The following is a 12066-nucleotide window of genomic DNA, read 5'->3' as shown; positions in this document are numbered from 1 at the left end:
AGAGCTCGCCCGCCCGCCCGCCCAGCCGGCCCACGAAATGACTGCTGGGAGTTGTGACGGGCCCTTCCCAGAGGCCGGGCCGAGGGCACGGACTCCGACTCCCAGCGGGCACCGCGCGCCCCGAGGCCGGCGGCCCAATGGCGGCATCCCGCGCGGCGCCCTCTGGGAGTTGTAGTTCTCGCTCTGCCTTGCGCTGTGCGAGGCGGGAGGAGGACGAAATTCCCCGTCGCTTCCACGGCAGCCATTACCCGCAGCCCGAGTCCCGAGCGCGCGCGGGGCGGGGCGGAGTGGCCTGTGGCCGAGGAGCGGGAGTCGGTCGCGCCGCGCTCTGGGTTCCCTTCCGGCGGGCGGCGTTGCCATGGTGACCGCGGCGGCCTAGCGGCCCTCGGGGACGCGGCCTACTGCGCAGAGCGGAGCCTCGGCCTCGCGTGTCGGCCGACCGAGCGAGCCAGCGAGGGCCATGTCTTTAGTGGCGTACGCCAGTAGTGAGGAGGAGGAGGAGGAGGAGGAGGAGGAAGAAGGAGAGGAAGAAGAGGAGGAGGAGGCTTCGGCGGCGGCGGCGGCGGGCGGACGGGGGCTGTTCTCCTCCCTGCCGCCCCCCAAGGGCAGCCCCAGCCCGACGCGCCTCCCTCCCGCCGGCCCCGCGCCGCCCAAGCCCAAGAAGCGGCCGCAGCCCGTCCGGATCGCTGCGCCCCTCCTGCGCTCGCCCGGTGTGAGTCCCGCCGACTCCCCGACCCCCGCGCCGGCCGCAGGGCTCGGCAGGCCCCGGAGCAGAGCAGAGCAGAGGGGGGCATTGACCCCGGGCCCCCAGCCCCCCCAGCCCACCCCCCCCCCCGCGTCAGCCGCGGCCGGTGGGAGAAGCAGCGCCTGGAGCCCTAGACGCCTACGGGGCGAAGGAGGGAGGGTCACTGGGGGACGCCGGGAGGCCCCTGCCTGGAGGGTGGCAACCCCGGGACTTGAAGGATGCCTGGCAGCCCCTTCTCTGGGAGCGTGTGTGTGTGTGCATTCATGCCTTGTGTTCACACCCTCATCCCTGTCTCTCTCAGTCAGATTCAGAGGAAGAAGACGAGCCGGCCATGAAGCAGCCGCCCTTCCAGGTGAGGATTGGTGTGCTGAAGCGGCTGCCGTGCTCAGGTTTGAAAGCGCAGGGCGCCTCCCTCCGTCCTGTTGCAGCCAGGTGCCCGTCTTCCTGTGAGCAGATCTTGGTCCTCTGCTTAGATCTTTCAGCCGGTAGTCCGAGTTCAGGTCCCAGAGTGAACTGAGCTGCAGTGGGCTTCGAGGCCGGGGAAGGGGAGCCTCATCGTCTCTTTTTGTCTTCCTTTCAGGGCCACAGTGAGGGATCTGGCCTGTCTGCGTTGCTTCCTCAGCCCAAAAACCTAACTGTGAAGGAGACAAACAGGCTGCTTCTACCCTATGCTTTCTCCAAGAAAGCCTCAGAGACCTCCCGGCAAGAGCAAGAGCCCAAACCAGCCAAAGCCCCAGGGTCCTCCTCCAAGCCCCCAAAGGCAGCCTCTGCCATGGCCACAACAACTCCCTCTCCGTCTGCCATCAAGGCAGCAGCAAAGAGCGCTGCCCTGCAGGTGACCAAGCAGATCACCCAGGAGGAAAACGACAGCGATGAGGAGGTGGCTCCTGAGAACTACTTTTCCTTGTCGGAGCCCCCAACCCACAGCCCAGAGCCTTTTGCTTACCCGGGGGTTGTCTTGCCGGATGACCTGCCCCCTGGGACGGAGCCTGGCCCTGAGCTGGAGGGCCAGGATGCTGCTGCCAATGCCCCCCTGGAATTTAAGACTCCACCAGGAGCAAGCTTGCAAGCTGGCCATCAGGGGTGGGCTCCAAAGCCTGGGGAAGACTACAACAGCCAGCCATACAGTCAGTATCCTGGCATCACCAGTGGCTACTATCAGGTGAGAGCACCGGCTATAAGCAGCTTGGCAGCGCCGTGCCAAACTCAGAAGTCTTTCCCAGAAGGTCTGTTCTGGGGAGGGCCTGGGGGCATCTTTGGCAATCAGAAGGAGCCGCAGAATCTGTCAGGAGCCAGGCCTTCTTCCAGCAGCTACGCAAAGGCCCTGTCCTACACATGCCGTTGTGACCAAAGGATGTGTGCATATGCAAGAGAGCAAGTGTGAGAAGGACGCAAAGAGGCGAGAAGGCCAAACAATCCAGTTTTGGTGGCTTGGTGTGTTGTGCCATATACAGCACTGGTTTAGCAGGGCCAGTCTTCCAAAAAGTGAAGTCTTAAGTGAGGTGAATTCCTTTCGGGTGGTCATGAGGTTTGCAAGTTGTGACTACTTTTAATAAGATTCAAGTGGATTGCCATGTTGGCTTGAAGCAGCAGAACAAAGTTTTAGTCCAGGGGCTCCCTTATGACATGCAACATTTTATCTAAGATATAAGCTTTGGTATGCACACGAAAGAAAACCCAGAATTAAACTTTGTTGGTCTTAAAGGTGCCACTGGACTTCAACTTTGCTCTAGTTTAAGGAAGCTGGTTTAAAAAATGGGGATGGGGGAAATTCACAAGGGATCGATCCTTTTAGGGAGGAAAAGGGGGAGCTGCCAGGAGGAGGACGGAATCTTTGGCGTTGGGAGAGTTTCTTTGGTCATTAGGGGGATCCTGTTATTTGCCTTTTGCCAACAGGATTACTATAGTAGCGGCTACTATCCAGAATCTGGTGACCCAGCTGTGGGACCACCCCAGGAAGTGAGCAGTGATGTCTCCTCTTTCATGGACGATGAAGCGGTAAGCGGGGCTGATTGTTGGATTGGGTCGTGTCGTCTTTCGCAGAGTCCATGGCTACGTTCAGGCAACCTAAGTTCCTTGTATTGTTTTCTACGTTTTATGTAAACTGCTCTGAGCCTCAGGGGAGGGTGGTATATAGAAGAAGAAGAAGAGTTGGTTCTTATATGCCGCTTTTCCCTACCCAAAGGAGGCTCAAAGTGGCTTACAGTCGCCTTCCCATTCCCATTCCTCTCCCATATAAATACAATAAACAAACAAACCTGCTGTAGGCTAGCCAGAAGCGGTGGCCTACAAGTAATGAAATTCCAACTGGGCAGCCAAGGATCCCTGTGATTTTTTTGTACAGTATTTGCTGGTGTATAAGACTACTTTTCCCCCCTGAAAAACATGCCTCCAAGTGGGGGGGGGGGGGGTCGTCCTGTATGCCGGGTGCACTTCAGTTGGGATAGAGATAGCTGCCCATAGTGGCCTATAGTACTGTAATGTAATGTAACAACTATATATTTTGAGTGGAAATGTTGGGGGGTTGTCTTATACGCCCAGTCGTCTTATATGCCGGCAAATACGGTAATTACTTTTGTTCGTTTAAATCAAATTTCTTGTTGGTACTTCATATATTTTTAATTAACATTTAAATTGTTTTCCATACAATCAGTTTCTAAACAGTGATGTGTCCTAACTAATAAATCAACTAGATGTGTCAAGGACCTGGAAAAAGGGAAATTAAAGGGGAAATGGTCCCCAAACATATGAACATAGGCAGATGGTGAGTGAGTGGGCAGGAAGGGATGTGCCAGGGTTTGTCTCTTGTGGCCCTTCTTGTATATCCAGGGAATTGCTTATCACCACTGTGGGATGTATCTAGGAGCCTCTTGTGGCACAGAGTGGTAAGGCAGCCGTCTGAAAGCTTTGCCCATAAGGCTGGGAGTTCAGTCCCAGCAGCCGGCTCAAGGTTGACTCAGCCTTCCATCCTTCCAAGGTCGGTAAAATGAGTACCCAGCTTGCTGGGGGGTAAACGGTCATGACTGGGAAAGGCACTGGCAAACCACCCCGTATTGAGTCTGCCATGAAAACGCTGAAGGGCGTCACCCCAAGGGTCAGACATGACTCGGTGCTTGCACAGGGGATACCTTTACCTTTACCTTACTGTGGGATGCTGGGTGAATTCCCTCCAGGGCATCCTGAAATCTGGAGATTTTTGGTGGGAAGGATCACTTGGACATGAAGTTGGGCAGGCAGGTAGTTGTGAGTTCCTGTATTGTGCAAGGGGGTTGGACTAGATGACCCTGGAGGTCTCTTCCAACTCTACGATTCTAAACTTGCACGTGTGGAAGGAGTCTCAGAAGGCTCATTTTAGGGCATTTCAGAGCCAGCTATTCTTCCTCAGTAAGGGATGTGCAAATCAAAGGATGCAATGAATTTGTTGAATAAAAGGTCCATCAGTCTCTCTCAGCCTTGATGTCTGAATGGGTTTTCCATATTTGGGGGGCCGGTACACGCTTGTTTGCTGGTTGCCTCAGGCCTTCTGTGCTGTGATGCTGCACGGGATAGATAGGCCCACGAGGATCTCACCTGTAAGGGCTCTCCTTGGGTCCAAACTTGCCGCAGCAGGAATTGGAAGCTTCTGGACTAGCTGAGCCTCTGCTGGCCACAACAGGCTGTTCAGCAGTTTGGTCTGCATATGGTTTGCTCCCCATGTCCATCCACAGAGCGCAGGGCCGACTTATTAACTGCCCTTCCATACGGCTCAGGGTGGTTTACAAATAACATTGTGGAGGGATACGTGGAATGATCTAACATATAACAGTCAAAAATAACATCAACATTAATCCAACAGTCATTCTGAATCCTAATCAGCAACAATACGATGGGAACAATAACTTAAATAGGCCCCCAGAGGGTCAGACTGGTTCAGGGCCTGGATGTCTGAGGGGGGATCTATGGATGTTGTTGTTTGGTCGGTCTCAGGCAAATGCCTTTTGCGGGCCCTGCAAAATGGTGGGAGTTCAGACAGGGCCCTGATTTCATCAGGGAGCTTGTTCTGTGGGGCTGCTGGATGCCCATTCCCCAAGAGGAAAGGAAGAGTTTTCTGAGGGGTAGTGTCTAGGGCAGTCCCTCTGGAAGGCTGGTTGCACAGTTCCAGGCTGGCATCCTGCCATTTGGACTTGCTTTACCTCCCTCTGTGGTTCCTCCAAGATCTTGGTGGCTGAGAAACAGAGTTAGGAATGTGAGCTTTTCAACTCTTTCCAGAGGAAAGCAGCTGATCTGCTTGCATGGGTGTTGAATAACTGGCAAAGGTTGGATACACACTTTTCTTGGATGCTTTAGGATGCTTAGGGCTGATCTTGCATAGAGCAGGGGGTTGGACTAGATGTATGGCCTGTATGGCCCCTTCCAACTCTGTGATTCTATGGTGAGGAGTTGCGTCAAGCAGTCTTTTCCTGCTTTGGCATCTGGATTGTTTCTGTTGTCTCCTCATGCCTTCCCCTTCCAGCTTGGAAATGTCAGATTCCAGCTGGTGTGTTCCCTCCAAAACTTGTGGGGCTGGCTGAGTGGGGGAGCTGCTGCCGAGAAGGAGGTGATTCTGACTACCTGGTCCTGAGGGGAGGGGAGGGGGCAAGTAGGTGGGGAGCTGTGGGACAACCTATCTAGATGTGGGGCAGGGCCTGTGGAATGAACGAGGCTTGTGCCAGGCGTGTTGACCCCTTTGATTCCTGGCTCAGTTCAAGCGCCTGCAAGGCAAACGGAATCGTGGGCGAGAAGAAGTCAACTTTGTGGAGATCAAGGGGGACGACCAACTGAGCGGAGCCCAGCAGTGGCTGACTAAGTCCTTGACGGAGGAGCAAGACAGGAAATCCTTCAGCAAGGCAAGTACTGGTCAGTCCCAGGCATCACATCTCCCCTGCCCCTGAGGAATGAGGAGTCTCCAGAGGGCTTGGGGAGGACTTACTACTGGCCTCTCCTCAGAGGAGTGCTCGCTTGCTCATGCCTGGCTTCTCTTCCTTCTCCTTTAGAGAAAAGGGGAGCAACCCACCGGGCAGCAGCGCAGGAAGCATCAGATCACTTACCTGATTCACCAGGTGAGGTTGCTTGGCCTAGACGTTCCATGCGCCTCTTCCACTCATGGCCTCTTGCCTGTCTTGTGCCCTGTCCTGCCTGCCGCTGTGGAGGCTGCCCTGGGTGTTGGTGGGCCTGGGGAATGGCCCCAAAGCTGCCGAGGGGAGGTTGCACAGATCCAGAGATTCTGATTATCACTATGGTGTGTGGGAAGAGGCCCCTGTGTGCCTTGGCAAGGAGGGGAGGGTACAAAGACCGGGGCGGGGGGAGGCTGGCAAGTAGGCATCGAGGCTCACAGAGGAAGGGAGTTGTTCTCTAAACTTGCCCCCCTCCCCAATCCCTCTTTTTCTGGGCCAGGCCAAAGAGCGAGAGCTGGAGCTGAAGAACACGTGGGCAGAAAACAAGCTCAGCAGGCGCCAGACCCAGGCCAAGTACGGCTTTTAGGCTGACCCTGCCTGTGCCCGGCCAGCTCAGGAGTCAGTCATTGGACCCCGAGTCCTGGCCATCCTATCCTCCGGGACATGCTCTGCGAGGGCAGCCAGTCAAGGGAAGGACGGGAGGCTGCAGGTGCCTGTCTCCCTGTCGCACGGTGGCCGCAAGGACTGTTGTGTGGCACAACCGTCTTCGGGGTTTGGACTGCTGTGTGTGCCGACCACCCACCCGGCTTCCGCCTCCAAAAGGTTTCTGTGCAGTGGCCGTCAGAAGCGGATAAGGACTGACTGGGAGGTGGATGCCAACCCGACACCCTTACTGGAAATGGTTGAGCCCCTGCAGTCAGGTGGTTCTCTGGGAAGAGTGGTGGAGGTATAAGCCACTTGGCTCTCTCCCCCCCCCCCCCAATTGTTTTTGTGTTCACATTCCCAGCCGTGCTCCCCCCCCCCCCAGGAAAGTTCTTGTTTTTGTAGATTAGCCAACAGCAGCTTCCTTCTCATTTTGGTTTTGGAAACTGTTCTGGCACCTCCCAGGTGGCAGTGTTTCTCTTAGGAGTTAACTTCCCCCACAGGAACACAGGACTGCTACCACGAGATTTGGGGCAAGGGGCGGTGGATCCAGCCTCCTCTTCCCATGTAGTCTTCAGTGGCTGGAGCGTCCTCACTCAGCACAGTGTTGTCCTGGCCTCTTCCTTGGCCCTTCCTCCGCCAAACCAAGCTCCTGTGAAGGAAAGGGCTGTATTTTCTTTCCACCTGCTTTCCCCTGCAAAAACCAGGTTGTAGGGCTCCCTGGGGAGGCTCAGGCCAGCCGTGGGTGGGTGGGTGGGTGGGTGGTTGGGTGTCCGCACACTTGTGTACCTCCCACCCCTGCTCTGCTGTGGGCTCTGCTGAACCCTCCCTGGCTCTCCTGTCCTAGCTTTACCTGCCGTGCAGTGGTGTTCTGCAGGGGACGGCTGGGGGTTGGGGGGTGAGGTGTCACCTCCTGTCCCTTGGAGAAGGCAGCCGCCCTGCTTATGGAGTTCCCGAGTGAGGGGTGTCTGTGTTTGAGAATGGGCAGTTTTTGTTTTTTTTTAAACAGCCGATTTCTAGTTTATTTCCCTGGACATTTTAGTAGGAAAAACCTGCTCCCCCCCCCAAGTATTCCAAAAATAAAGTGCTCATTCAATAATTTATCTTATGTAATTGTCTAGAAAACTTTTATAAAGAATTAAAACTTTTAAATGCACCCACCTTCTTTCCCCCTTTCTAGGAGGAGAAGCAGAAGGGGCTGAGAAGCTTACCCAACAGGTCTGTGGGGGGGGGGGGTGGCTCACTGGCAACTGGGTGCTGCTGCACCAGTGGGCACCTTGCCTCTACTCTCCAACCTGGGCAGCCTTCTAGAAGTTCCCTGGTGCTGACACTGCCTCCTCCCTATCCTGAATATGTTCTCCTTTTATAGGGGTGGGGAGTGCACTCCTGCTGGGCTCTCCAAATATGGATCCTTTCCCCAGCATTTGGGATGTGCACCCCTTCCTGTGGCGGGGGACTACTCCCCGCAGGTGGGAGTCAGGGTCCAGTAGGGTCCAGTAGCAAAGACCTAAGGCCCAGGAGGGGGGGGGGGGCTGAGTGCACTTTGGAGATTGACCCTTAAGTCAAACAGCACATCTCTTCCTCAGTCAGCCCATTTATAAGTCAATTTTTATTTCCTGCAACTCCCGGGAACCAGCTCATGGCAGGTTACAATAGTAGTCCATAGGCACTAGAACCCCAATAGAACATTAAATACAAGGACATAAAAATGCAGAGAAATATAACATGGCTGTGTTCCCCTCCGCCGCCCCCCCCCCAACACAACACCCAGCAGGGGAGATGAGAGGGGACCATAACCCAATGTCATTGGATGTTCAGTGGTTGTGGCAAGGGGGAGCCCTAACTCATCTTCTCTCCATCCCAGCCTCGACCATAAACCTGGCGAAGAGCTCCATCTTGCAGGCCCTGCGGGACACTGAATGCTCTGTCTCTCTGGAGTGGTTCTGTCCTAGAAGCTGTCAGGGTCTCTAGCAGAGGTCTCTCATGTTCCCTCTTTGATGATCCTTTGAAACTGAGATGGCCAAGATCAAACCTGGGACCTGCCTGCCTGATACTCTGAATCATAGAATAATAGAGTTGGAAGACATCTCTTGGCTCATCTAGTCCACCCCCCTGAAAGACACTCACAACCCTCTCGCTCATCCACTGAATCTTCACTGTCTGCTGTTGAGCTGCTTCTGTTGAGCCCTGTGCTGCAGACAATGGGGGCAATTCTCTTGCTAGCCATCTGGTCCTAGGGGAGACTTGGAATACTTAGGGTGGGAGGTGGAATTCTCACTTGGTTGGTGGTGGTTAGGAGCGCGGACTTCTAATCTGGTGAGTGGTATATGATTCCCCGCTCCTCAACATGCAGCCAGCTGGGTGACCTTGGGCTCGCCATGGCACTGATAAAGCTGTTTTGATTGAGCAGTGATATCAGGGCTCTCTCAGCCTCACCCACCTCACAGGGTGTCTGTTGTGGGGAGAGGAAGGGGAAGACTTTGCTCTTCAAGCAAAGGTTGGATACACACTTTCCTTGGATGCTTTAGGATGCTTAGGGCTGATCCTGCGTTGAGCAGGGGGTTGGACTGGATGGCCTGTATGGCCCCTTTCAATTCTATGATTCTAAGACGATTGGAAGCCAACTCTTCAATGTTCAAATGTCTGGTCTCTGGCACCCCCGTCCCCCAAGGCTATGGAGAAAGTTCAAGCCTCCAGCTGAATTGTATTTCTGTACCACAACTAGGTTTTTCCCTCTGCTAGTAGCAGGCCATGAGCAGAATTGCAGTCGGCTAGATTGCAAAAGGTGTGAGATCGCCCTAACAAGGCAGGCTGTCCCTGTTTTTCTGCATCAGGATTTTCTGTGGTTGCAAACACCAAATAACCCCAATTTCAGAAAAGGGAGTATTCTTATAATCAATGGATGCAGCAAATAAAATTTAAGTTGAACAGAGAACTACAGTGTGCCCAAGAAGATTAAAACACAACCCACTTTCTCTTGGCCTAAAGAGAAGGGCAAAACCACATTTGGAATTTTACTGGTTCCATATTTGTTTTTCAGACTGAACCTCAGTTTTGCTTTCTCCATCTCTTTTCAGACCGTGTGTCAAAGCCTGCACAAAAGAAGAGTTGGTTCTTACATGCCCCTTTTCTCTACCCAAAGGATTCTCAAAGCGGCTTCCATTTGCCTTCCCTTTCCTCTCCCCACAACAGACACCCTGTGAGGGAGGTGGGGCTGAGAGAGCTCAGAGATTACTGCTTGGTCATCAGGGCTGTGTGGAGGCCAAGGTCACCCAGCTGGCTGCATGTGGGGAGTGGGAAATAAAACCTGGTTCTCCAGATTAGAAGCCGCTGCTCTTAACCACTACACCAGTGGTCCCCAACATTTTTTAGGCTGGGGACCGGTGGGGCAACTGCCCCGCCCATGCATCGAGCATGCACGGCCACACCCGCGCATCGCACATGGAAAATAATGCTCATGTGGGTGGGACTTTAGCTTTCCACATGTTTATTGTATTTATATACCGCCCTCCCCTGAGGCTCAGAGCGGTTTACATAAAACATAGAAAACAATACAAGGAACTTAGGTTACCTGAATGTGACCACAGATACCTCTTTGGTCTTGCTGCAGTCTTTCCAAGACCATCACACCAAAGCAGATTTGAGACCAATGGCCTGGAAGAGAGGGAAACCTCTTTGCCACCCTGTCTGCAGCAAAGATTCTGATGGATAAGTTGAAGGACTGGAAAAATGGGCAAATGAGAACAAGATGCAATTTAATAAAGATAAGTGTAAAGTTCTGCATCTGGGTCAGAAAAATGAAAAGCATGCCTACTGGATGGGGGATACTCTTCTAGGTAACACTGTGTGTGAACGAGACCTTGGGGTACTTGTGGATTGTAAACTAAGCATGAGCAGGCAGTGTGATGCAGCGGTAAAAAAGGCGAATGCCATTTTGGGCTGTATCAACAGGGGCATCACATCAAAATCACAAGATGTCATAGTCCCATTGTATACAGCACTGGTCAGACCACACCTGGAGTACTGTACAGTTCTGGAGGCCTCACTTCAAGAAGGGCGTAGATGAAGAAGAAGAAGAGTTGGTTCTTATATGCCGCTTTTCCCTACCCGAAGGAGGCTCAAAGCGGCTTACAGTCGCCTTCCCATTCCTCTCCCCACAACAGACACCCTGTGGGGTGGGTGAGGCTGAGAGAGCCCTGATATCACTGCCCGGTCAGAACAGCTTTATCAGCGCCGTGGCGAGCCCAAGGTCACCCAGCTGGCTGCATGTGGGGGAGCGCAGAATCGAACCCGGCATGCCAGATTAGAAGTCCGCACTCCTAACCATTACACCAAACTGGCTCTCTAAAAAAATCGAAAGGGTACAGAGGAGAGCGACGAAGATGATCTGGGGCCAAGGGACCAAGCCCTATGAAGATAGGTTGAGGGACTTGGGAATGTTCAGCCTGGAGAAAAGGAGGTTGAGAGGGGACATGATAGCCCTCTAAGTATCTGAAAGGTTGTCACTTCAAGGAGGGCAGGATGCTGTTTCTGCTGGCTGCAGGGGAGAGGACATGCAGTAATGGGTTATACAACGATATAGGCTAGATATCAGGAAAAGTATTTTCACAGTCAGAGTAGTTCAGCAGTGGAATACTTTGCCCAAGGAGGTGGTGAGCTCCCCCTCACTGGCAGTCTTCAAGCAAAGGTTGGATACACACTTTTCTTGGATACTTTAGGATGCTTAGGGCTGATCCTGCGTAGAGCAGGGGGTTGGACTAGATGGCCTGTATGGCCCCTTCCAACTCTATGATTCATCACTTCTGCTCCATGGCAGGCCTGGGTCAGGGTTCCATGTGATTCTACAAGAGTTCAGTCACGGAAGTTCTGCTGGACAAGGAGGGCTTTCCCCCCTGAATTGTCAATCCAGACTGTGCTGGGCAAAGGCTGCGGTTGACCCCCAGCCACCCTTCTTTGGAGAACTGGGCGGGCACCAAGAAAGAGGTCACATGTCTCTGCTCGGCTCAATCCTGCCTCTGTCTTGCCCTCAACCTCCCAGCTCACCCCCACAGGAGGCCAGCCAGGGAGAGAAGGTAGGAGAGAGGAACCGGAAGGGGCTGCCTGGCCCTTTCTTTTGGCCAGACCGCTTGCCTGGGCTGCAGGCACCTTACTCACTGACCACTCATAACACCAGTGGAGACATCTGACACATGTATTTGGGGGAAGCGCTACTCCCCCACCGCAGCAATAACAGCCTGCAGCAGGGAGGCAAACAGCCTCCATCAGTTTGGTCCTTTATGGAAGGTGGGAGCGGCTGGGCTGGGGCTGGGCTGCCTCTGCAAGCAGAAGCAGCTGGGGAAAGCGGGTGGAGGAACACCTTGATCCGCCCCTCCTGGGCCGTTTGGTAGCCTCCGCAGAACATCCTGTTTTGGCCAAACAGCAGCCTCTTCAGCGGCCCCTTGATTTATTGAGAACATTTTGCAACAGATTAAGGAAGAGCTGAGGGGCACCAACAAAGCAGCCAAGGAGGCCCCCATTTAGCAGCCAGGGGTCAGAGTAGTTCAGCAGTGGAATAGGCTAAGGCCTAAGGAGGTGGGGAGCTCCCCCTCACTGGCAGTCTTCAAGCAGAGGCTGGAGACCCACTTTTCTTGGATGCTTTGGGCTGACCCTGCCTTGAGCAGGGGGTTGTGCAGGGGGCTGGATGGTCTGCATGGCCCCTTCCGACTCTATGATTCCTATGGGGGCCCCTGCAGTGCTGCTCTCTTGCGAAACAGACAGGGCCGTGGG

The 12066-nt window shown here is 54.1% G+C and overlaps 1 protein-coding gene across 1 annotated transcript; it reads left to right on the top strand.

The window, feature by feature from the left end:
- Positions 1-33: 33 nt before the first annotated feature.
- Positions 34-7408, top strand: PRCC (proline rich mitotic checkpoint control factor). Its single transcript, XM_077318923.1, has 7 exons — positions 34-712; positions 1047-1097; positions 1326-1907; positions 2642-2743; positions 5467-5610; positions 5758-5823; positions 6158-7408. The coding sequence occupies exons 1-7, from the start codon at positions 461-463 to the stop codon at positions 6242-6244; spliced, it is 1284 nt and encodes a 427-aa protein (XP_077175038.1). The 5' UTR covers positions 34-460; the 3' UTR covers positions 6245-7408.
- Positions 7409-12066: the final 4658 nt, after the last annotated feature.

Source organism: Paroedura picta, chromosome 1 (assembly GCF_049243985.1).
Source record: "Paroedura picta isolate Pp20150507F chromosome 1, Ppicta_v3.0, whole genome shotgun sequence".
NCBI classification, from domain to species: domain Eukaryota; kingdom Metazoa; phylum Chordata; class Lepidosauria; order Squamata; family Gekkonidae; genus Paroedura; species Paroedura picta.
The sequence above is the reverse complement of the archived record's forward strand: the minus strand, read 5'-3'. Positions and strand labels throughout refer to the sequence as shown.